The sequence below is a fragment of the Mirounga angustirostris genome, unplaced genomic scaffold, assembly GCF_029215605.1.
Source record: "Mirounga angustirostris isolate CCGP_5_RB_7025 unplaced genomic scaffold, mMirAng1.0.hap1 SCAF_15, whole genome shotgun sequence".
NCBI classification, from domain to species: domain Eukaryota; kingdom Metazoa; phylum Chordata; class Mammalia; order Carnivora; family Phocidae; genus Mirounga; species Mirounga angustirostris.
In genome coordinates, this window is record NW_026991723.1 from 10,157,660 (window position 1) to 10,180,000 (window position 22,341).

Below are 22,341 nucleotides of genomic sequence, written 5' to 3' on the forward strand. Positions count from 1 at the left end.
AATGATACTGTGGGAACACTAAAAGCGCCTCACTGAACAGACCATCAGCAAGAGGCGAGATCGCCCCTTCCAAGCCTCCTCTGCCCTCTGAGATTGGAATTTGGGAGGATGCACTCAGAAATGATTTTTTTTTTCCCAGTAATGACAACGTTCAGTACCACATAAGAAATGAAAATGAAGCATTGATCTTATTCTTCAAGTATAGGATAGCTTCAATATTAAAATTAACATATAAATTTAGCATCCATCTTATTTTCAACTCACTTCTGCTGAGTAAATGCGCATATAAAGAATGAATGACTGAAACAGTACGCCCTGAAATCAAGTCCATTTTTCAAATATGTCAGATCAAAGGCAATCAGTGCCTGTTTTCTGGGCACCCAACAAATGTTCCCAGGAGGCCCCCCTTCCTGTCGCCTCCCATCAACCTAGCCACAGGGCAACTTGGGGACCTTGGACGATGAGTCCCTTAGAGAGCAGACCCCATGATACATGACTGCCCCCACTGCATAACTCCTCCTCTGGTCCAGTTTCTTTCTGTAAATTTTAAATGTTCTTAGGCTCTTAGAAGCCTGCTAATGGCCACAGCCTGGACCAGGGGCTCAGAATCCCTGCCCCTTCTTCCTGGTCCCTGTCACCTCTCCAGTCGTTCTGCTATTAACTTCAACCACAGCCATGTACCTGGCTAAGAAATGCCTTGCTTCTCAAAACATCTGTGCAACTACTTTTGCTTTTCCCATCATCAAGAGCATCGATATTTCACAGGAAGACATCACCTCACACCTGTTAGAAGGGCTATTATGAAAAAGAGAAGAGAAACTAAGTGCTGGCAAGAATGAGGAGAAGAGGGAGACCTTGAGGGGCGCCTGGGTGGCTCAGTTGCTAAGTGTCTGCCTTCGGCTCAGGTCATGATCCCAGGGTCCTGGGATCGAGCCCCCACATCGGGCTTCCTGCTCAGCGGGGAGTCTGCTTCTCCCTCTCCCCCTGCCTGCCACTCCCCCTGCTTGGGCTTGCGCTCACTCTCAAATAAATAAGATCTTTTGAAAAAACAAAACTACATTTTTAAAAAAGAGAGCCCTTGGGCAATATTGGTGAGAATGTAAACTGGTGCAGCCTCTATGGAAAACAGTATGGAAGCTCCTCAAAAAACTAGAAACAGGGCACCTGGGTGGCTCAGTGGGTTAAGCGTCTGCCTTCGGCTCAGGTCATGATCCTAGAGTCCCAGGATCGAGTCCCGCATCAGGCTCCCTGCTCGGCGAGGAGCCTGCTTCTCCCTCGGACCCTCCCCCACTCATGTACTCTCTCTCTCTCATTCTCGCTCTCTCAAATAAATAAATAAATCTTTTAAAAAAAAAGATTAAAAAAAAAAAAACTAGAAACAGAAATACTCTATAATCCAGCAATGCCACTTGTCGGTATATTTCTGAAGAAAATGAAATCAGTATCTCGAAGAGGTATCCCCACCCTATGTTCGCTGGAGCATTATTCACAATAGCCAAGACACGGAAACAACCTAAGTGTCCATCAACAGACCAAGAGATAAAGCAAATGTCACATACTAAGTGAAATAAATAAGCCAGTCACAAAAAGACAAGTACTGTGTGATCTCGCTTCTACATGGAATCTAAAAAAGCCAAATGCACAGAAACAGAGTGGAATCACGCTTGCCAGGGGATTGGTGGGGGGGTGGGGAGAAATGGGGAGATGTGGGTCAAAGAACGCAAACTTAAGGTCGTAAGATGTTCTGGCTATCCAATGTCCTGCCTGGTGGTTTCTAACAGTTCTACACTGTATGCTTGAAAGTTACTAAGAGAACAGATGGTAAATGTTCTCACCACACACACACACGTAATTATGTGAGGTGATGAATGTGTTAACTAACCTTACAGTGCAAATCATTTTGCAATATATACACCTATCAAATCGTCACCGCATACATCTTAAACTCACACAATGTTCTATGTCAATTATATTTCAGTAAAATTAGGAGGGGGGAAGGGAACTATTGATGTGTCTTAAAATTCAAAGCTCCAGCCCCAAAGCAAAACCTGCTTCCAGGCGTCACTCGTAAACTTGGAATCACGCACACCTTAAGGGTCAGCAGCACTGGAAAATCTCGGGAGCATTAAGTGGCACTCCCCTTGAGGGTAAGGGGGGCACATTTATGCTAAGATCAGGTGCTCTGCCAATCAAAGGTTTCCAAAAACAGGCAATTCTGATCTCAAATGTGTACTCGATTCAAACGTTAACATTGCCTCTAAAGTTACGTGAACTGAGTCGAGGGCAGGAGTGGAGGACGTAGGCATTTAAACCTCTCCCTCAGCTCCTTTACTGGGCGTAGGTCTAAGAGGAAAACCCAAGGATGTGATGTTCTCCAATCTTAGTGAGTTTAAGAGTCACCTGCCGAGGACGATAAAAATGGAGGCGTTGAGGCTCTCGGAGATTCTGAACTCAGCAAGCAGGGCCCAGGAATCCAAACTAGTAAGGGAAGCATTGAGGTGCGTGGATCACACTTGGAGACAAACCGCTGTAGAACATGACCAACCCGCCCCCACTCACATCGTAGATGAACAAAGCATTTAAGACGAGCAATTGGCAGGTCCTCACTAGAAGGGGAGAGAGGCGACCCGGTTTCACTTGGATTAACTTTCCATAAGGCTGGCTTGCCCCAGCTGCAAGTGACCCGCCAAGCACCCCGTTACTTGTCTGTGTGACAGACGAGATTTAGCCAGAAGGAGTTGGCTGATTTCTTCTCTTTTATGTGAGTAACTGAGCGCCCGTGGGCTACACATCAGAGCAGGATGGTCTTTGAGAGCTGAGCTCAAATCTAGGAGAGGGCTCAGGCCATAGGACAGCAGAGGAAGCAAAACTGACTGCTGGACAAAGGACATAGGATCTGAACCAATTTCTCCCATCTGACCCCGGACCACACTTATCCCCCCCCCTTAAAATAAATATATCCTGCTTCAGAAGATTACATTGAGGATCAAACATACCCGCACTAGCCTAGGATTTCGCTGCCTTACAGATAAGTCCATGTTGCTGGCCGTTGTCACAAGGAGTCTGTGAGTTTGGTGATCTGTGGGCGGGGGTGGGGGGGTGGGAATCATGCTGTAAAGACACTGCATCTTAGGGCGAGTGTTGCTCAATCCGGGTAGTTCAGCCTGAAGTAGTAACAGCTGAAGACAGATTTCGTAGCACCCCGGGCTCACAGGGGATCTGTTACCACTGGTGCTTGTTAAATGATTGCAGATAAGCTTCTGAGACGAACATACCTTGGGAAATACACTTGTCCTAGGTAGGCCCAGACATTAGCCCATCACCACCACATAAAATATCCCAGACATGGGTCTTTAGAAACAGGGGTCCAATTATTTTCTTCTACCCTCCCTCGCTTTCTTCCCTGACATATATGCTAATGTCAAAATACAATCCTAACAACAATAGTATTTACTTTTAAACTCCCTGGTAGGTACCTATGTGCATGAAATACATATTAGTCCAAATAATATGACTTTTTTCCCAAAGATTCTCATTCCCAAAGTGTCCTATAGAAATAAAGATGAGATTTTTGTTTTAAGTAGCTTTTTTTTTTATCCCCCTGGGACGCATCCCAAGAGTGGTTGGCAGCTGATAGGAGCTCCTGTCCCTCAGCTGAGGGAGTATCTCAGGCCAAGAGGATTTGCCCTTCTCCCTTCCAGACTCGAGAGCCCTTCCAGACTTATTCTCAGATTGGGAGCTCTTTCTGCATCCTCGTCATGCAGAGGCTTTTATTTATTTGCTTTCTTACTTTCCCTCTCACTTTGTAAGTTTATCGTCTGACTTAAGCAGTCCTCTTTGCTTTCAAGCACTTTGAAGAATGGACACAGCAAGAGAAGTGGTTACTGTGGGCACCACTGAGTATTATTATTTGAAAACTCTCTTTTTAAAATACCTGAGCAAGAATGCAAAAGGTGAGCTTAATTAAAAGTAATCATAGCTCTCATTTATCAAGGGCTTTCTCTATGTCAGGTACAGTGCTAAGTACTTTACTTACTCCTCACGTTGTAAATTGTTTCGTTTTTACTTTATTCTTTAATGGGACTCTCCGTTATCATCCCCGCTTATCCTGGACTCGTGGACAGGTGACTTGGATAATAGACAAAAAGCATTCTCTTACACATTCTCTTACACATAGGCCCTCACTACATATCTGCTGAAGAATTAAATGAATGAGTGGAGGGACTGAACTGAGCTCTATTCCTAAACAAAAATTCCCAGTCTTTCTGAATGCAGCCCCCAAACTTTGCCATTCATTTTTCTCAAGGGATATCCCATTCCACTGATCCCTTGATTCCTCATCCGTGCGCTAGGAAGTAGCTCTCACATCAAGCTTCTCTCTTTAGAGATCCTCTGTCCACAAGTAGAAATGACATAAACGAAGATGGTCTCCTTAGTTTATTTTTTTTCTAGAGTCCTCAGCATGCTACATTAACCTGACAAAGCTTAATCTTGTGTTCATTTCACAATACATTTCATGCAGTTCACAGCTGTGATTGGATTTACATTGACATCACGCATGTTTCAATTCAGCCCTGTGAGAAGAAGAATTCTTAATGGAGTTTGTCTCTGAAAACTGTCCAAGCTTAAATAAGCATGTGAGCGGTTCACTGTATTCCTAAGTGCAGTCTCTCTCTAAAATGCAAGAAGGATTTTTAGCATAAGAATATAAGGTCCCTGTTTATAGTCCATTTGCAACCGAACCACTTGCTTTAGCTTTTACATATCCTGAGGAACCCTCTTTTGGGAAACCACATTCAAGCATACCATTTTCTCGGATATTCCGGGTTGACTTTGGGAGCAAAGCTGACCCTCAGCTTTCCATCCCCAAATAACTCTTGCGGCAGACCCGGCTTTCCCAAGACTATTCTTAGCGTTAGACTCCCTTTCACAACAAACATTCAGCACTAAAGCCACAGAGCAGAGCTATTTGGCATTTTCCGATGAAGTGCAAGAAATTAAATAAGTTATTTTTTTTATTGCTAAGGTATAGAATCAAGCACAGTCACTTTGTCAAACAGAAGGACAGGGTATACACAGGATGCGGCCTCTCCTCGCGGGGAGGGGGGTGCCCCCGGGGTCTCAAATGCACAGAAAACGTCACGTGGTCGCACCACCCAGCGGGGAGCAACTTTAAGAGGATGTGTTGAGTATTCTAGAGTCTGAGGAGTCGGACCTCTCGTCATAGTCCTCCTCGGTGTAAATGGACTGCTTGGCCACCATGGGACAGCCGTCGTCGGGGATGGAGAGGCGGGGGTCCTCGGGGGCGCGCGCGGGGAGGACAGGCGAGCTTCGGAAGACGCCGGCCGAGTTAGTGGGGAAGGGGCCCACGTACTGGGACCTCAGCTGGTACTGTTGCTGCAGGGTCATGGTGTTCCACAGGGTGACGTCGTTGGGCAAAAAGGGGCTCGACTGGTTCCTCGCCAAAGTATTCCTCAGCATCAGCGGGTACCGGGGCGGCTGCGGGAAGGGATGCTGCAGGGGCACGGCCAGGGGGCTGGGGACAACGTTACTAGAGTCGGCGGAAAACCTCAGCGTGTCCGGGACCCTGAAGGCCGAGCCCACGGACCACTTGGAGGAGGACAGGGGGTAGGTGCTCAGGCTGTGTTCAAAGATGTGCCCGTTGGGGGGCAGCACCAGCCCCTCGGGCTCGGCCGCAGTTCGGTCGGCCGCCGCGCACCCAGAGGAGCGGCTGGACAGCAGGACCTCCACGGCGCTCACCAGGTCCCCGCCGCAGCCCTTCAGGATGAGCTCCAGCACCGTGGGCTTCTGGTTGGGGAATATTTTCTTCAGCACTTCCAGGGGCGGCCTGTTGGCTTTCAAGCTGAAGGGCAGGGACACCGTCCCCGAGGGGCCCTCGATCAGCAGGTGGTTCTGCTCCGCGTGGTACTTGGGGCTGTCGGGGCGGCTCTCCGGGTCGCCTCCGTTTTTCTGGACCGCGTAGCCCCCTTCGTCCACCGACACGATCTCGGGGCTCTCGGGCGTGAAGCAGCCCTTACTTTTGGCCACACCCGGGGAGCTCCTCTGGTCGGCGTCTTTGTCGCTGAAGCTCTCCGTGTTGTCGGCTGAGCCGCTGTCCCCCAGCCGTTCCTCCGTCACATCTGAAAAGCAGAGACAGCTGGGTTAATCCTTTCCTGGTGTGCATAAAGAGGAACAGATGTGCTCGGGAGCGAGCCCCACACAGGCGACGTGGAAGGGGGAATGCGACTGGGTGGGTGCCAACACACTGGACGCCTTTATCTTTCTTCCTCTCTTTCTTAAGTCATCGCGACACCCAATGTGAGCCTTGAACTCATGACCCTGAGATCAAGGGTCTCACGCTCTGGGACTGAGCCCGCCAGGCGCCGCCCCCCCCCCCAAAGCCTTTTAAGAAGAATCCAAACCACCTCATTGGCGAATGGGGGGGGGGGGGAAGACTAAACAAAAATCTAGAAACTGGAGTGATTTCTCAGGCTGATGTGCGCAGAGAAGCTTGCCTTGAACACAGAAGAGGGATATGATACCTAGAACCATAAACGATGTAGCTGTCATAGCAGTGACGATCTAAATAGGGACCCTCTGTAGGTCTAGGATCAAACGCAGCCCAGGGAAGAACGGGAAAATGAGCTTGGGTTTGTCTTCTGGCTCCTTTTCTGCAAATGAGGTGGCTGGTGTCACCTAGGGACATCATCAGCTGGCTCACGACCCATATATCCATAGAAGGGGACTTTCATATTTTAAATCCACTTCCCATAGGCAGATTTTGTGTTACATATGTCTTGTGAACTAGTCCTATGTTTCCTCGGGTTATCATGTACAATAATCAATAGAATTACCAGAAAGAAGCCTCTCTGCATCGATATCTTTCTTACAAGGCCACTCCAGGGACCAACAGACTCCACTCGGTCGCCTGCAACTTGCACTAGAGGGGCAAATAAAACCAGCTGTGAATTCTGGATGGTGGGGCAGGTCGCAGGACAGGAAGGAAATGGCTGGAGAGATGTGTCAAACTGCATGGGGCATGACCCGTCCATGAAACAAGGTGCCCATAACTCCAGGACCATGGGTGTAAAGAGGTGAAACTGTTTCATGAACTGTTTTATTAGTAAGGTTCATGGAAAGGATTTAAAGATACCCTCTTGGATTATACCAAAAGGAAAGAAAAAGTTTCCCAAAATAAAGCAGAGATTTGCTGTGAACTAAAGCAGCTACAAATTTAACATTTTGACCTAAGACATTAGCCCCCAAAGGGCTTGTATTACAGCGCTAAGCACGCAGAAGGGAGTAGACTGGATTTCCTTGCAGTGGGAAATAGCAACAGACCTTTATAATAAAAGAACATATTCTTTATTAACATGCTATATGCAGGTAGGTTTTTATCCTTTTGAAAACACTGACTGGCTGTCTCTCCTCAAAGCCAATGTAACTGATCTAAACATGGAAATTATTACTGACCCAGTTGTCAGGGTGTAAACAGTTGGTCGGCCTGTGTTTTCTGCTGCCCAGCCTGAATAGCTTCATTGTCGCCTTCTCTGGGGGCACACCTGATGATATTTAGAAAGCCAGCTGGTGAAATTTCATCACAGCACCTTCAAAAATCTTCCTCCTCCAATTTGTTGTTGTTTACTTTAAAAGCCTTAAACAAAGGCCCATTTAGGAACATTCTTCTAATGAGGGATTTATCTTCAATATAATGGAAAAACAAAACGTTGATTCTTCACAAAGCAACACGTATGTGCCAAGCAAAGATAAATGCATTTGAAAATAGGCTTAAACTCTTTATCGGTGCAACTGGCAGTCGTAAGTCTGATACAAATTCACACTTATCCCAAATGTGCATTTTAAGTAAACTACTGCAAGGTTTCTATGTGGGGATCATCTGCAGCCCGCAATATTAAGCCAACTTGGCTTTCTATAACACCTCTGAGACGTACAGAAGACCTATTTCTGTAAGAGACATTTGACATCTTCCCTCCTGCAACTCCCCAGAACAAGGGACCCAGAGGTCATCTCCTGAGTGAACCTGGTATTTGTTCTTAATCCAAAAGAGAAGAAGAACAACAAAAAAGCTTCTACAGATCCACACTCTAATCAGCTAGATCTATCTACATTTTCCTGACTCACGACTCCATGCGTACCTCTTGGCAGTTACTCTGTTATTAAACACTTGAAAATGAGTGGACAGGGACGGTGCATTCACCCAGCACTGACCTCAACACACAATTGGACTTCTGCCCCTGCTCAGTGGAGCTTGGAGAAACGAGTCAAAGACACGCCCCAGGTAAATATAAAATGAAATTATGCTTTAAATACTGTGTACCTCTAAACGGGGTTTTTAGATTTAACTTCAGCTTTCCTTACCTATTCTTATCAGTATCAAGTATTTGTATCCCTGTAATATACAAGATATTGAAGGAAACAGAAAAAAAGGAGGTGAAAAATACCAGGAAGTTTAAGAGTGGTCCTAAACTTGTGGGATTTATGATCTCATTGGGCAGATAAGATGCATGTGCACGGAGAAAAGCAAACACAGCCAGAAAGAACTTGCTTCCTATCCACCAGGATACATACTGTACACAAAGGTTCATAGGAGCATCATCTCCAACAGCCTAAAGGTGGGAGCAACTCAGGTGTCCATGGATAAAGAAAATGTACATACATACACAATGGAATATTAATCTCAAAATGGAATGAAATTCTGACACATGCTATGATGGGGACGAACCCTGAAAATATGCTAAGTGAAATACGTCAGCCACAAAAGGACAAATATTCTATGATTGCACTTAGATGAGTGCAGAATAGAATAGACAAATTCACAGACAGAAAGTGGAATGATCGTTAGGGGCTGGGGGGGTGGGAGGGCGGGGAGGGACTGAGACTTAGTGAGTCACAGGTATAGGGCTTTCAGATGATGAAAAAGCTCTGGAAATGGACAATAGTGGTGATGGTACAACATTGTGAAGATACTTAATGCCACTACATTGTACCCCTAAAAATGGTTAAAATAGTAAATTTTATAGTATGTGTATTTTACCACAATTTAAAAAAAGAGAGATAGAAAGAAATATGACACACAGTATCAAAGCAGTGTAAGAGATGGTGAGGTTTTTTTTTTTTTTTTTTTTGGAAAGAGAAACTATTGGTTCTTCTAGGAAATAAAAGGTACAGCTAGGAAGCTCAAAACGTAGCTGTCTTTTAAATGAGTGAACCTAAAGATGGCTTCCTATTTTAAAAGATAATTCTTCTCAGGGTGTCTGGCTGGCTCAGTCCATGGAGCATGTGACACTTGATCTCCAGGTAGTGAGTTCAAGCCCCACATTAAGGGTAGAGTTTACTTTAAAAAAAAAAAAATTAAGTTAAAAAAATAATAATAATAATTTTTCCCACCCTGAATGAGCTGCAAACACTGAAAACATTTGTGGAAAATGTGTTGAGGTCTATCACCAAATTCACTCTTCCACAGAACACTCCAGAAGAAAGTGATTCAAAGAGCAGAGGTTCAGCCAGAGAATGATGTTCTGGCAAATCTGACACATCCCCCATTATGAAAATGTATTATTATTATTTTTTCAAGACGGCAAAGGATATACTATCCCAATCCACTGGATCCTGGATGACAGGACCCTAAATCTGACAATAAAAATTCCATCTTGGTACCTACGTGTCTGTTCTGCAGATGAGGGCACAGCAGAATCTTATATGGGGGCCAGCCTTGTTCACCAGCTGGGAACCCCCACACTGCAAACACCACTGCCTGTCTGATTTTCTGGCGTCCCCCATGGCCCCTGCTTCAGTGGCATGCCCCGAGCAGCACGTGTTTCTGGTTACTTCTCAGGGAGTGGTGGTGGTGGATGGTGCTGACTCATCCACACTCTCTTCTCAGGTTTCGGGGTGATCGGCCTCTCCAGCTTGGTGTCCAGGCTGTGGCCACATGGTAAAGAGGTTAAGCGGGTGTCCCAGGAATCAAATCTACAAATTCAGGGCATTCCAAGCAACTGGGCTCAGTACTGCTCATCCTGTGTTCCAAGGGCGGACAGACCTTGAAGGAACCAAGGAGTAGGGCACAGCCAAGGCTTTTGTGCACCTGAGCAGCCCATGAAGTCTTGCCCCAGACCGTCCGGTGAGCAGAATCCCTCTTCACAGCCCGGGCTGTTGGGCTTGCAAACCCGGACAAGGGAAGACTAACCTCTCACCTTGTGCCAAGAATCCTGCGTCACCACCTTAATTTCTGAAGGGCAGAGTGTGGAGCCCACGCAATTTTGTGGCACGATCCACCATCGGTTGTACTGTTAGACCTAAACTAGACATACTGTACATTATTCTATAAATACAGACTGTCACAGGTAATTATAGAGGGTGGCTTTCGAGCCCAGTGATAACATGTAATTTAATAACAGTCGTTGCTTTACATCTCTAGCTTTTATTTTCCTAAATGAACTTTATAAAATGTTCATGTTGGTTTCAAACACAAAGGCCTTTCTAGATGCAGAAATGTGACGCTGCCAACCAACAGAATGAAAAGGGAAATAGTCCCCGAAACACTTTACCCTCTTCCTTCTGGAAACTGACACCCTAATTCCTAGAACACAGGGAGTAAGAATATACTCCAGCTGATAACATTTTTACCCCCTGGCATATGGGTGCAGAAAGCCAGACCTACTAGTCAAAAAGTAGAAAGAAATCAGTTGCATCTGAGATTCCAAACCACCTACTGAAAGTGATCCAATCTGCTGTTTCTAATGCTTAAGCATTCAGGTATTTGAAAAACCTTACTACTCACTCTTCAAGTTCATGTTTTTCATGATAGAGAAATATTCCTAGCCACCCATGAACGAAACCCTTCACTCAGGTCAAAGTATGTAAAAGAAGTAGATATTCGATTAAGAAGGAAATTTTTTCTATCAACAATAATGCTACCAACTTCAAAAAATACATACATAAGCCTGAAAATAGCTACAAGACTTCTTTTTCCCTTTGGGTACAGACTAGGGAGAGGAACTGAACACTCACACAATCTAAAACTACAGTTTGCAAAATCTTTCCTTCTTTAGAGGACTTTCTTATATGAAAATGTAGTTCTACATTAAAAAAAAAAAAACCCTAGGTATTCATTTCAAATATTTTGGGGAAGCCTACCACATACATGAAATAAACATACACATAAAAATGGAGAATCTTTCAGACTTAAATGTGGTGGGTTTTATCCATTCAATCCAATTATATCTACAAAAACAAAATATTATCTTGAATGAAAACACAAAAACATTGGCATAGAGATGAATGTTTCCTAGTACAAAAGTCACTGGACTTTTTTTTTTTTCCCTTTTGAAATCATGTCACACATTTTGGAACATGGATTGTATGTCCTCTTCCGTTGACTTGAGCTTTGGGGGACACACCTCTAACTGTTGCCTGATGGGTCGTTTTCCAAACACACAAATCTTACAGCAAGGACAGGAAGGAGCCCAGGCAGGACTGGGCTTCTAGAAGAGACCAATACCCAGTCAGAATGCTAACAGGAGACACACTTTTTAACATTTTCTGTTATCTTTATTTCACACTAGAAGTGCTGAATCATAAAAAACAAAACAAAACAAAACAAAACAAAAACCAACCCTGAGTGGCTGAAAACATAAAGTACAGCAGGGAATGAATATCAGTGGAAAATCTTTCCTTTTCTTCCTGGGTTGGGGGGATGGGGGGACTTGTGAAAAGTACAAGTTGTCATGCTTTGCTTTTTAAAAAATCATTAACAACACAGGATGGTTCCTCGGGATCGATATTTGGGGGGAACATTGGTATAGAAATGTCAGAACTTAAGGAAATAAGGCTTGCAACTGTGGACTTTGTATGTCTTGCAAAAATTTAGTTTTGACCCCTTCGTTGACTCAGGAACAATTTTCAAGAAGCAGGAGGAAAATGGCCTATAAATCTCCATGTTTATTCGGAACGGATAAAAATGCAGCTGGCTATTCATTCATCCATTTAACAAAAACGCTTACGTCTCTTACTATGTGCCCAGACACTGTATTAGATAAGATTATACAGAGCTGATCAAAACATTGCCTCTTGGCCACTGAGAGGCTCACAGTTTAACTCTTCTGTAAAATTTCCACGTTATCTACGTGTTTGGTCAAATTTTACACTGAAATATAGCCAGTAACTCAAAGGCCAGCAGCTGGGCAGACTATGGTGTATTCATAGCGTTCATACTGCTGTAAACATTCCCATGTAGAGACACGGTTGCAACAAACATTCATAGTGAACTAATAAAATAAACGGTGAGGGGGGAAGCAGAAGACCAATCCCAGCTTCGTAAAATGTACACCTGCCTAGTCATTGCAATAAAAAAAAAAGAGAGAGAGAGAGATTAGAGATTCAGTAAAGAACTGACCCATTCCGAATGTTCTGTTTTCCATAATACTGTTAAGTAGTTGATTGTGCTCATTTTTTAAATAGCTGTTTAATTATAAAATAAAATGGAAACAAAAAACCCACAGAGGTTTTCGTTTCCCCTTAGTTTCTTTGGAGAAGTCTGCAGGGCCCAGACAAGGGGATGATTCCCTAAAGCCTGTGGGACCCTGGAGAGTGACAGGACATAATTCCAGGGTGAAGGACCTGGGATGATCACTACTCAGGCCCTGATCTCTGCCGTGAGCACCCACGTGTACCCCAGTTCAAGACCCACTTTGCCGGGAGGGCCACATGGGAGGAGACCTGGAAATCCAGAGACCCAAGGAGCCAGAACAGGTTAAAAAGCCAAAGAAAGGAGGAAAACAAGAGGGGAGAAAGAGGGGACCAGAGGGACAGTGGAGGCAGGCGGGCAGGCAAGTAGATTCAGAGCTCCCTCCTCCACCCCTGTCAGAAAGAAGTGCAACATTTCCAGAAAGGGGCTCCAGGTCCTCCGGGGACGTTGATTTATGAAGATTTACTCACTTTCTCTCTGTAAAGCTGTTAGCAGAAAGTGCTGACTGCCTGCAGCAAAGAATTTCTCATCAATGCTCTTTGATTGTATTTTGCAAACAAAACGCCTGTTGCTTGGTAACATTTCACTTCAGCCTGACCTTCCCCGAAAGTTATTGCTATCAGATTCGATTTACACTGTCCTCCGGTGATTACTGTAATCTTTTAAACCCGGGAGTTCATCCATCAGGGAAAAGAAAAGTTGGTCTTGTAAGTCGAGAGCCCGGCTGTCCGCCAGATTTATAACCCAGAGGAGTGAGATGGGGTGGGGGAATTCGTTCCCGGAGGGCAGTGGACCTGCGGTTCCCAGACGCGGAAAACGCGCTCGTCTTTCCTGCCAGCCCTGCCCTGGGCGCCGCAAGAGGGACACGAGGGGCCCCAGGGAGAGAGAGAAGCTGGCGGACGCGCCGGAGCCGCCCCCACCCCGAGGGGCGCCCTGCGGTGGGGGGGGGGCGCTGCCTGGGTTTAGGGTTGCCGGACAAAACGGCAGGACGCCCAGTTAAATGTGAACTTCAGATGAATAATGAAAAAGTGCTGTAGTCCAAGTATGCCCCGGGCAGTAGTTGACATCCTATTTTTTGTTTGTTTGTTTGTTTGCCTATTTGCGCTTTTTTTGTTGTTGCCGAATCTGGCAACCCACCGAAGCTGGGGAGGCGACAGGGAGGGAGCGGGAAGGGCGCGGAGGGGCCTCCGGCTTCTCGCCCCTGCAGCGCGCAGCTCCTGGGCCCTGCCCTCGCGGCCCTCGGGTGAGCCAGGAGGGAGCCTGCGGCCCCCGAGGCGGCCCGGGAAGCCGGGGCGCGCCTGGGAGCGGGCCGGAGCGCCGCCTGCAGTCTCCCCGGGACCGGGATCGGGTGCTAGGGGCCAGCGGCCCACTGCGGCCGCCCCGCCGCGGCGCACGCCTTTCTTGGGTTCCCGCTCCGCTCCCCTGGGAGAGGAAAGCCCCGGCGTCGGTGCCTCTGGCGGGGGTCCCCCTCCGGGACGCTGCCCGGCCCTCCGTCTGCACCTGCTGCGCTCCCCGGCAGCTGTGCGTCCTGCGTCCCACCCCCTGCGCCGGCCCAGGGGAAAGGTTTGCAAGAGGCCAGGAGTACGGGGCCGCTTGAACCTCTGCATTTGGTCGATTTTTGTGTTTCAAAGGGCTGTTATGAGTCAGGTTCCTCGCCCCAAATCAAGCCGTCTTAAATAACCAGACCCCCCCCCCGTTTTTTTTTTAATTCATAACTACACTTCATGAATGACTTTGAAGTCTTACTCGCTTTTTCGTTTGCTTCTAGTCTATAATCACCAGGGTTTCCCTTTCTGGCCGGGGACCGGTGATCGGGTAACAATCATTACACTTGCAGGTGCGTCTTCTTAAAAAAAAAAAAAAAAAATTAAAGTACAATTAACTATTAGGAAGCAGACGGGACAGGACTCAATCAAGCTGGAGCAAAAAAGCACAGAGCAGGCATTAAGTTGCTAAGAGGTGCCGAGCAGGAGATAAAACTAAATAAAGACAGTTTTCTACAATCTCCTTACTTCTCTCCTTGTAGGTCTCTTGTTTGCTCCTTTTCAGGAGAAACACACAGAAAAGGAGTTCCTACTTTCCTACCTGATCTGTTCTTCTGTTCCTAACCAAATATGCTGTTTTTTATTTCTTTTCCTTTAAGAACGTTTTAAAGAACTTGTGTACGATTTACTTTGTAGACAAATGTAGGAAGAATCTATAACCACGGGTCTTTCCTTGCACAGCCCCAGGGTACCCAGGACACGCTCCTGGGGAGGGGGAGAAGCTGGGGGTGGGGGAAGGGATGAGAACACAAGAATGTAACTTTAGCTCCTCACCTTGGTCGTGACCCTTAACTTTCCTCAGCTCTTGAGCCCACGTCCTGAAAGGCTGGCTTGGCTGGTTGAAGCTGCTGACTCAGATACACTAAGAGCTGAAAAAAGTTCACACTTCCCATGATATTTTCATGGGGGGGAGGGGAGAGGGTGAAGAGGATGAAGAGGGAATTTAGGAGGTGAGTCAGTCGTATAACGAAGCTTAAATTAGAATTTGGGGCTCAATCAAAATCTAATAATATGAGGCCAGTCATAGGCGATAATCAAGGAGCAAGGGAAATTACACCCAGAAGGAAAAAAGAAGGCTCCAATCCAGAACTAGAAGCAATAACATTAGAGTAGGAAAATTCTCCTTAAAGCCACCGCCACATTGAAAGGGATGCTCAGCGTACTCCACTGTTAGATAAAACAACCCCCACTCCTTTAAAGAATCTGAAGCGGAATTTTGGGATAGAGATTTCTTTGCGTAACACAACTGAACTGTGGTGTGAACGAGTCACTTCCCCAACGGGGCGTTTTTCCTCCAGCGGTGCCCAAGAAATGTATCCTTCTCTAGGGCAAGCGGGTTTCTCAAGGATTTCTGGAGAGGGAAAGACTCCTGAGTCTGTATCCAATAGCAAACAAGCATATGTTGCCATAGTTCTGGACTGAAGAGGCCCTTTGCAGAAAGAACCAATGGCATTTTTGATATAGATAATCACAAACAAGCACATCTCTATAATGTGCCAGCCGACATGTAGATTCCTAATGGTCTGTGAACTTACTGTACACGTGGACCTACGATTCTAATAGAGCGTCACTTACTTCTCTAAATGCAGTGAGCTACTTGTCCAGGAGTATCTGATTCGCTGCTAAATACGCATAACATGTTACATACAAATACATTACAGAACAGCTGCAAAAAGGCATAATACACACAGCAACGGGTCTTCACACTAGACCGTTTTCCCTGACTTAAACCCCAAATGGGCTTCCTCCATATAAAGCAATGCACCTGTAGGCTCGCCTTCCTAATGGGAAATAATTATCCGTTCTTTTCCTGCCTCCTCCCACCTTTGGATTGGTGATTGGCTATTTTTTAAAAGCATGGAATTAGGGGGTCGAACCGATTGAAAGAAGAGAACAAAAGTTATATAAATGAATGTGCAAAATATGCAGCCTGAGGAGCTGGAAACTGGGCTTTTGGTTCCTGATGGCTCGGGTCCCCCAAAGCCTAGTCTCCTGTTCAGTTACTTGTTTTCAATTCGGAAGGCTCAGGCGATCCCCAAATAGTTGGTGTGGAGTAAGAGAGAGCGCACCAAGGCTGGTTTCTCCAGTTGAATGGTCTCCCTCTTTTATTCCCCCAAAGCTGGCTAGGGCAGCTTCTACCCCGCCTTCCCCTTCCTTCCGGCTCTCAAGACCCCTCCTCCCTTGGTTGTTTTGGTTTTGCAACTCTTTAGAAACCTTGAACTCTGGCTATCCCGAAGACTGGTTTGAAGAGCACAGGGTGTGAAAGAATCCCCTCTTGGACAAAGACTCCAGAACCCAGTGCCCTTGGGGTGCTGCCAGGCAGATGGCCACAGCTAAAAGCTATCACTGGCACACGGGGCCGGCTCCTGTTCTGCCACTGGGGCAACCCAGACAGGGAAACTGGAAATGGAAAGGTTAAGAAAAGTTACCGGCATGGGTCAGCTTCTAAAACTGAGCCACAACCCTCCTAGTTACTTGTCCTAACTTAAAGGAGAAAAGCAAAAAGAATCTTCTTGAATCTTCTTTCTCCTCGCCTCCCATTCCTCTATGGCAAATGTATAAATACAAAGAGATGAGACGGACAAAAGATTGCCGAGGCGTGGGGGGTGGGGGGTGCTCAGTACTCACACAGACCCTTATACCCTACTTTGGGTTAAATATCCACAAAAATCCATGTGCAGCAACTGTCCGCTGTCCACAAAACGCCCAGTCGTACTCTTCACGTAGATATTCTCAGCGCTTCAGGCCTGCAGAGCGTAACCTGCGCCGTCCAGGCTGCCTATCAACTCACCAGCAAGTCTGCATTTCCCCAGCTCCACACAGCAGTCCAGTGCTCCCAAAAGCATCTCTCCAGAACCCAGGGCTAATGTATTTTGGGGGGGGGGGTGTAGGCAGAAGCTCTATCACAGCTCTACCTACAAGAGGGCTCTGGGCCTTCCAGGGCCTGTCCTCTCCAAATTTCGCTTCCTGGGAAGATGCGCTTTTTACCTGTGTACCCTCGCCCGGTCCAAGGGAGCATCAAACACACGTCCACTGAATTCCAAGAGCCTAAAATCACAGGAGCACTTGGCTGGCAAGGACAGCAAGCCAGAGATTCCCCAGGAGGAGAGAGACTCAACTGGGGTGTGCAGGGCCGGTGGAAGGAAGCAGATGGAAGCGGGGAGGAGGGCAGTGGGAATATGCCCACCTCCAGGACTCTGGGCAGACTCACCCTGTCTGCAGCACCGCAGAGGAGGAGACGGAAGGGGAGGTGAGAGAGCCTTTTCTTCAAAGCTGCCGCTTAGTAGCAAGGGGCCCACCACCACATCCGCCCAGAACCGGGGAAAGGGCTGGGCTGAGGTGTCCTTCTCCACTGTAGGACAAGTTTTAGTTGTATTTCTTTAAACCACAGAGACCGCTGAGGGCGGCCGCAGGAACGGCCTTAAAAGATCTGAGCAGCTCCGCAAGAGCTGGGTGCGCCAGATTCGGGGTCTCCCGCTACCATTTCAGGAAGCTTTCTGGCCCTTTTTACTAAGCTTCTAAATAGGGCTTCCTTCAACACATCGCAAGAAGCTGGAAGCCACAGGGCCTTACTAGAAAGGCTTCGGGTTCACTCCAGTTCCCTGGGCCGGAGAAGCACGCCCAGCTCAGGCTGGCCACGCCTTGGCCTAGGCTACAGTTCCCTGCACCTACCTGTCCCAACCTCCGAAGGCAAGGCCCTCTGTGCCCGCAGCCAGAAAAGCCCGGCCGCGCAGTGGGGTGTGTGCCCGCGCGGGGTTTAACGTGGTCCTGCTTCGACCTCTTTATTTACCGGCTGGAGCGGCCACGTTCCCCCGGGGAAGGCGTCTGGCGAGCCCGACGCCCAGGCCCGCCGTTTGGCTCGCCCGAGGCACCTTGCCGGCAGGTGCCTGGGCTCCACCTGCCCCGGGTCCAGCCTGAAGGCCGGCCCGCGCCCGGAGAGTAGGAACCGGCCTGGCGAGAGGTGGGCGGCGAGGCCCCAACGCTTCCTGCGGGCCTCCCCCGGGCAAAGCCGCCGCCGCCGCGGCGAAGTTTCCGCCCACGCGCCGCGCCCGGCCCGCGCGCGGCAGACGCTCTTACCTGGCTTGGCGAGCGGCGCCTGCAGCGGCCCGGGCTGGGGCTCGGCGGCCCAGCGCAGCGCGGCGGCCGCGGCCAGCTCCACGGCGGGCCGCGGCGGCGGCGGCGGCTGAGACGGCTGCGAGGTCGGCGGCGGCGGCGGCGGGGCGGCGGCGGCGGCGTCCCCCGGCGGCGGGGGGCCGGGCAGGGCGCGCAGCGAGTCCGGGATGAGGCTCTCGAGGCTCTCGTTGGCCTGCTGCCGGCGCAGCGCCACCTGCGCGGCCATGACCCGCTGCCGCTCGATGATGAGGATGCACTTCTCGCAGGTGCAGTCCTTGAAGCGACAGTAGCGCTTGTGGCCCTTGAGCCAGGACAGCACGCCGTGGTTGCGGCAGCGCGCGCACTTGGGCGTGCGCTGCAAGGGCGCCCGCGGCGGCTGTGACACCGGGCCGCCCATGTACAGGTAGGGGGACCCGTAGCCGTTCATGTCCCGGGCTCCAGGGAGAGCAGGCGGGCTGGCGGCGGCAGCGGGCCGGGGGGCGCCGCACGGCGGGGCCGGGAGGCCCGCTCCGGGGCGGCCCGCGGGCGGAGCGGTCCCTGGTCCCGCAGCCCCGGCGGCCGCGTGCGCTCCGGGATGGCGGGGGGTGCAGCCGCCGTCTTCACGGATCCCGCAGCGCCCGCAGCCTCGGCCTCCCTCGGGTGCTCGGCAATCCCCCGCGCGTCGCGCCTCCGCCGGCGGCTGCCTCGACCGGCACGTCCTGCCTCGCCGAGGCGCTGCGGCGGCTGCGAGGAGCCGGCGAGAGCTCTGGGTAAGGTCTGAGGCAGCTCGTCTGCAGCTCCCGCGCGCGCTGGCCGGCCCCTGCACCTCCTCCGCCGCCCTCCCCCCACCCCTCCCCCCTCCCACTGCCACCCCCACCCCCGGGGTCCCGATCTCCTTGCGCTCCCCACTCTCCAGCCCACTCCACGCCTTCCTCCTTCCTCCCCGCTCGCGCCCCCAGAGTCCCTGCACTTCACCTTCCTTGCCACCTGCAGCCGGGCCACTCTGGCGGGGGCGCTCACGGCCCCCTACTCCAAGCTCCCTACGCTTTGCCGGACTGCGGCGCCCGGGACGCGGCCGTGCCCTCGGGGCGGGGAAGAGGTGGACCCGCGGGGGTGAGGGTGGGGGTGCCTGCAGGCCAGTGAGGTGGCCGCACCCCAGCGCTCCCCTCCCCACACCCCCCCCCCCCCCGCAGGCCTGCTCTGGCAGCACCGAGCCGGAGGCCGCTTTCATCCCCACACTTGGCCGCAGGGAGAACGCCGGAGATCCGGAGCCTGTCGGAGCGCTGCGGGTGCACCCGGGACTCGGCAGGAGCCGGGAGAGTTTTAAATTGGGGCGAGCCAGGCCCTGCGGCCACTGGCGGGTGGAGCTGGATTAGGGCAGTGGAATTGGTCCAGGAAATTTTGATTCTCTTCGTTTCCTTTTGCAACATTTCTTTTTCTTTTGCTGCTGCAGGATAGAATGAATGTTTATGAAAACCTGCGGGCCCAAGGATGACAACCCATTTTGCAGGCTATTTCAAAGAGAAGAAGAGTCCTCCCTCTCTGGCATTGACTTTTGTTTCTCTACCCATGTTTTAGTAAAAAACAGTTTCTGTCCTGAAGGGTCCGGAGGCGCTCTTGTGGAAGACTTGCTTGAGTGCGGGGTCTAAACTTTCCGAGAGCCGATGGGGGAGCCGCGTTAGCGCCCCACAAGTTACCGGATGTGATGATCCACGCTCTGCTCTGCCCAACAGCCATCGCGCCATCAAACCGAGCTCTGGAGTCGCCTAATTCAAATCCCCACAGACTTAGTGATTGAGTTGCGGAGAAGGGGTGGGGCAGTCTCCCCTCCCCGCACCCCAGCGTCTTTGCACACGAGGACAGCATCACACTTTGTTTAAACTGTTACCGGCGTGTCTCTAATGTACGAGTACCAGTTTGGCCTAATACAGACTACCGCGAGCAATGCACAGGGAAGCCTAAGCGCGCGCGCGCGCACACACACACACACACACACACCCGCAAGAAAACAAAGAAACAAAAACAGGCGGGTGAAGCGGTGCAGGCGAGCACAAGGGTTCAGTGCAAAGCTGGGGAGGCGGCATTCCCCGAGGCTTCGTTCTGCAGGCTCCGGAGAGGACACTGAGTTCATCTCTTGGAGGTCGGGGCCAGTCGAATTCGAGACGAGTCCGCGGCGATGGCCAACCCTTCGGCTGCACAGCGCCCCTCGTCCCCTCGGGGAGGACGTTTTTCTCTGCACTGTCCTGAAAGCAAACAAGCCACAGGAAAACGTCCCTCTGTGTTTGCTGTGAATTCAAGTAAAGCGCCGCCAGGCCTCCTGGCGCCCAACCCTCCGCCCCGAAGGGTGATTCTGGGAAGAGAGGAGGATTATAAAGGCAACCCGGTTGTGTGCGTTTCCCTTGAAGCCCTTAGCCGCCCCCCTTTTCAGGCTAGTCCTGGAGTTGGGGATCGCTGGATGCTGGCTTGCTGGTGGGGCGTGGGCAGGAAACCCTGAGGCTAGAGTGCTACCCCTAGGAGGCCTCCCCCCAAAGCTGCGTCAGCATAGACCCCTCGGGCGCCTCTCACCCTCCATCCCCCCACCTCAATCCCTCTGCTCCCAGTGTTCGCTAGGAAAACAAACCCTAAAGCACTACAGCTGGAAGGAACTTCATAAACTCTCGGGGCGGGAGGCAGAGGTCACCGGAACCCCAGGGGGCAAGAGGCTGGGAAGTGGGATGTTGACGAGTCCTTCACATAAAGAGAGACAACGAGGGTCTAGAATGACACTGAATCTGGGAACTTTCGGGCGGAAATCTCTGGGTCTCTTAGGAATGCAAAGACCATGGACTTTTTTCAGACACGTCTCCCAATTTTCTCCAAATGATCAGGGAAACTGGGGAGTATAAGTAATTGGGAGTAAAGGATTTTTTTTTTTTTTTAAGGAAAACAGCTCTCAAAACAGGTTTGGGGGGCATTCCCACTACCAAGGCGACCTCCTTCCCTCTTTCGATCACCTAGCCACCCTATCCCTTTGCCACTGGAAAAGTCTGGCATTATTTGGTCAGGGCCCCGTTTCACTCCAGTGCACATCGGGGGCTGAGACCTAAATACTCATTTGATATAGCGCAATAATCCTTTTCTCATATTTGATGGGAATGTTTTCCATATCCCAGTATTTGACAACATCTCCCTATAGGAACAGGTTTGTATTTATGTTGGTAAAATGTCCCCTGCCTCAAAGTCTATTGTAACCCAACACCTGACAACCCCGAGTCCCATTTCTGTTTGCAGAAAGGGTTTATTCAAGCACATAATGGGATCCCAGCAGAAAGCCTTTCAGAACAAGGGCCTATGGTAAACTTCACCACATGAACTCCGTTTCCAGGGCTATTAAGCTTTTAATTGGAAAATAGCAGAGGAAATTTCAAGGTGACTATAACGTGTTAGCAGTTAGTGCGGAGAAGAAAAGCCCAAGCGGGAATGAATGTAGAAAGCATATGGTCCGAATCACGTTTAGGAGCGGCCTGTTCTAATAAAGTCCCCGCCACTTATGCACTTATGGGAAAAATCATCAAAGAAATTGGGAAGGGAGGAAGGAGGATTACAAGTAATGTAACCTCACTCGATTGGATCCACTCATGTTCTGCTCTGGGTGGTGCGAGCCCTCCAACCACAGTTATTAACTAGGTAGAATTGTGACAGGTATTAACAGCGGAAGGGTCAAAGAGAATGCGCGTATGTCGTCGTCTTTCTCTCGGCGCACAATCTCGTGGCGTGTGTGTATTTAAAAGCTGGGAATGCAGATGCCCTAGCTGAGAAGCCGAAGATGTTCTGACTCCAAGTCCAGGAGTCCTGGTGGATGTTCCCCAGCGAGAACCAAAACCAAAACCAAAAAACCCCCACTTAATCAAAAGGACAGTTTCACATTGTCCCAGATGTAGAATGCAGCAGGAAATTTTCTGCTTTGCTGGATTCTCATGGAGGGGGAGGTCAGGGTTCCTATTTTCCGTTTTAATCGCGACCACGGTGACGCTGGAGGCCGGGGCGTGCAGAAAGCCCTGTGAATGCAGGAAAATGAGCCCCCTCTGTCCGCGCGTGAACTTCTCGGCTCTCATCCCGTCCGCGCCCCTAGGCATTGCTCTTTGGCCAGCTTCAGATTGAAAGTGGGGAACGAGTGTCCGGTGAGGCGGTGGGGCAACCAGCAATTGATTTCTTGAGGTGACAATAATGCCCTTGTTC

General features: G+C 49.7%; 1 protein-coding gene across 1 annotated transcript; it reads right to left on the bottom strand.

Moving 5' to 3' along the window:
• Window positions 1-4,437: 4,437 nt before the first annotated feature.
• DMRT3 (doublesex and mab-3 related transcription factor 3) lies at window positions 4,438-18,571 on the bottom strand. Its single transcript, XM_045881930.2, has 2 exons — window positions 18,109-18,571; window positions 4,438-6,140 (listed from the first exon to the last, which is right to left on the bottom strand). The coding sequence occupies exons 1-2, from the start codon at window positions 18,569-18,571 to the stop codon at window positions 5,173-5,175; spliced, it is 1,431 nt and encodes a 476-aa protein (XP_045737886.1). The 3' UTR covers window positions 4,438-5,172.
• Between the last annotated feature and the right edge of the window lie 3,770 nt (window positions 18,572-22,341).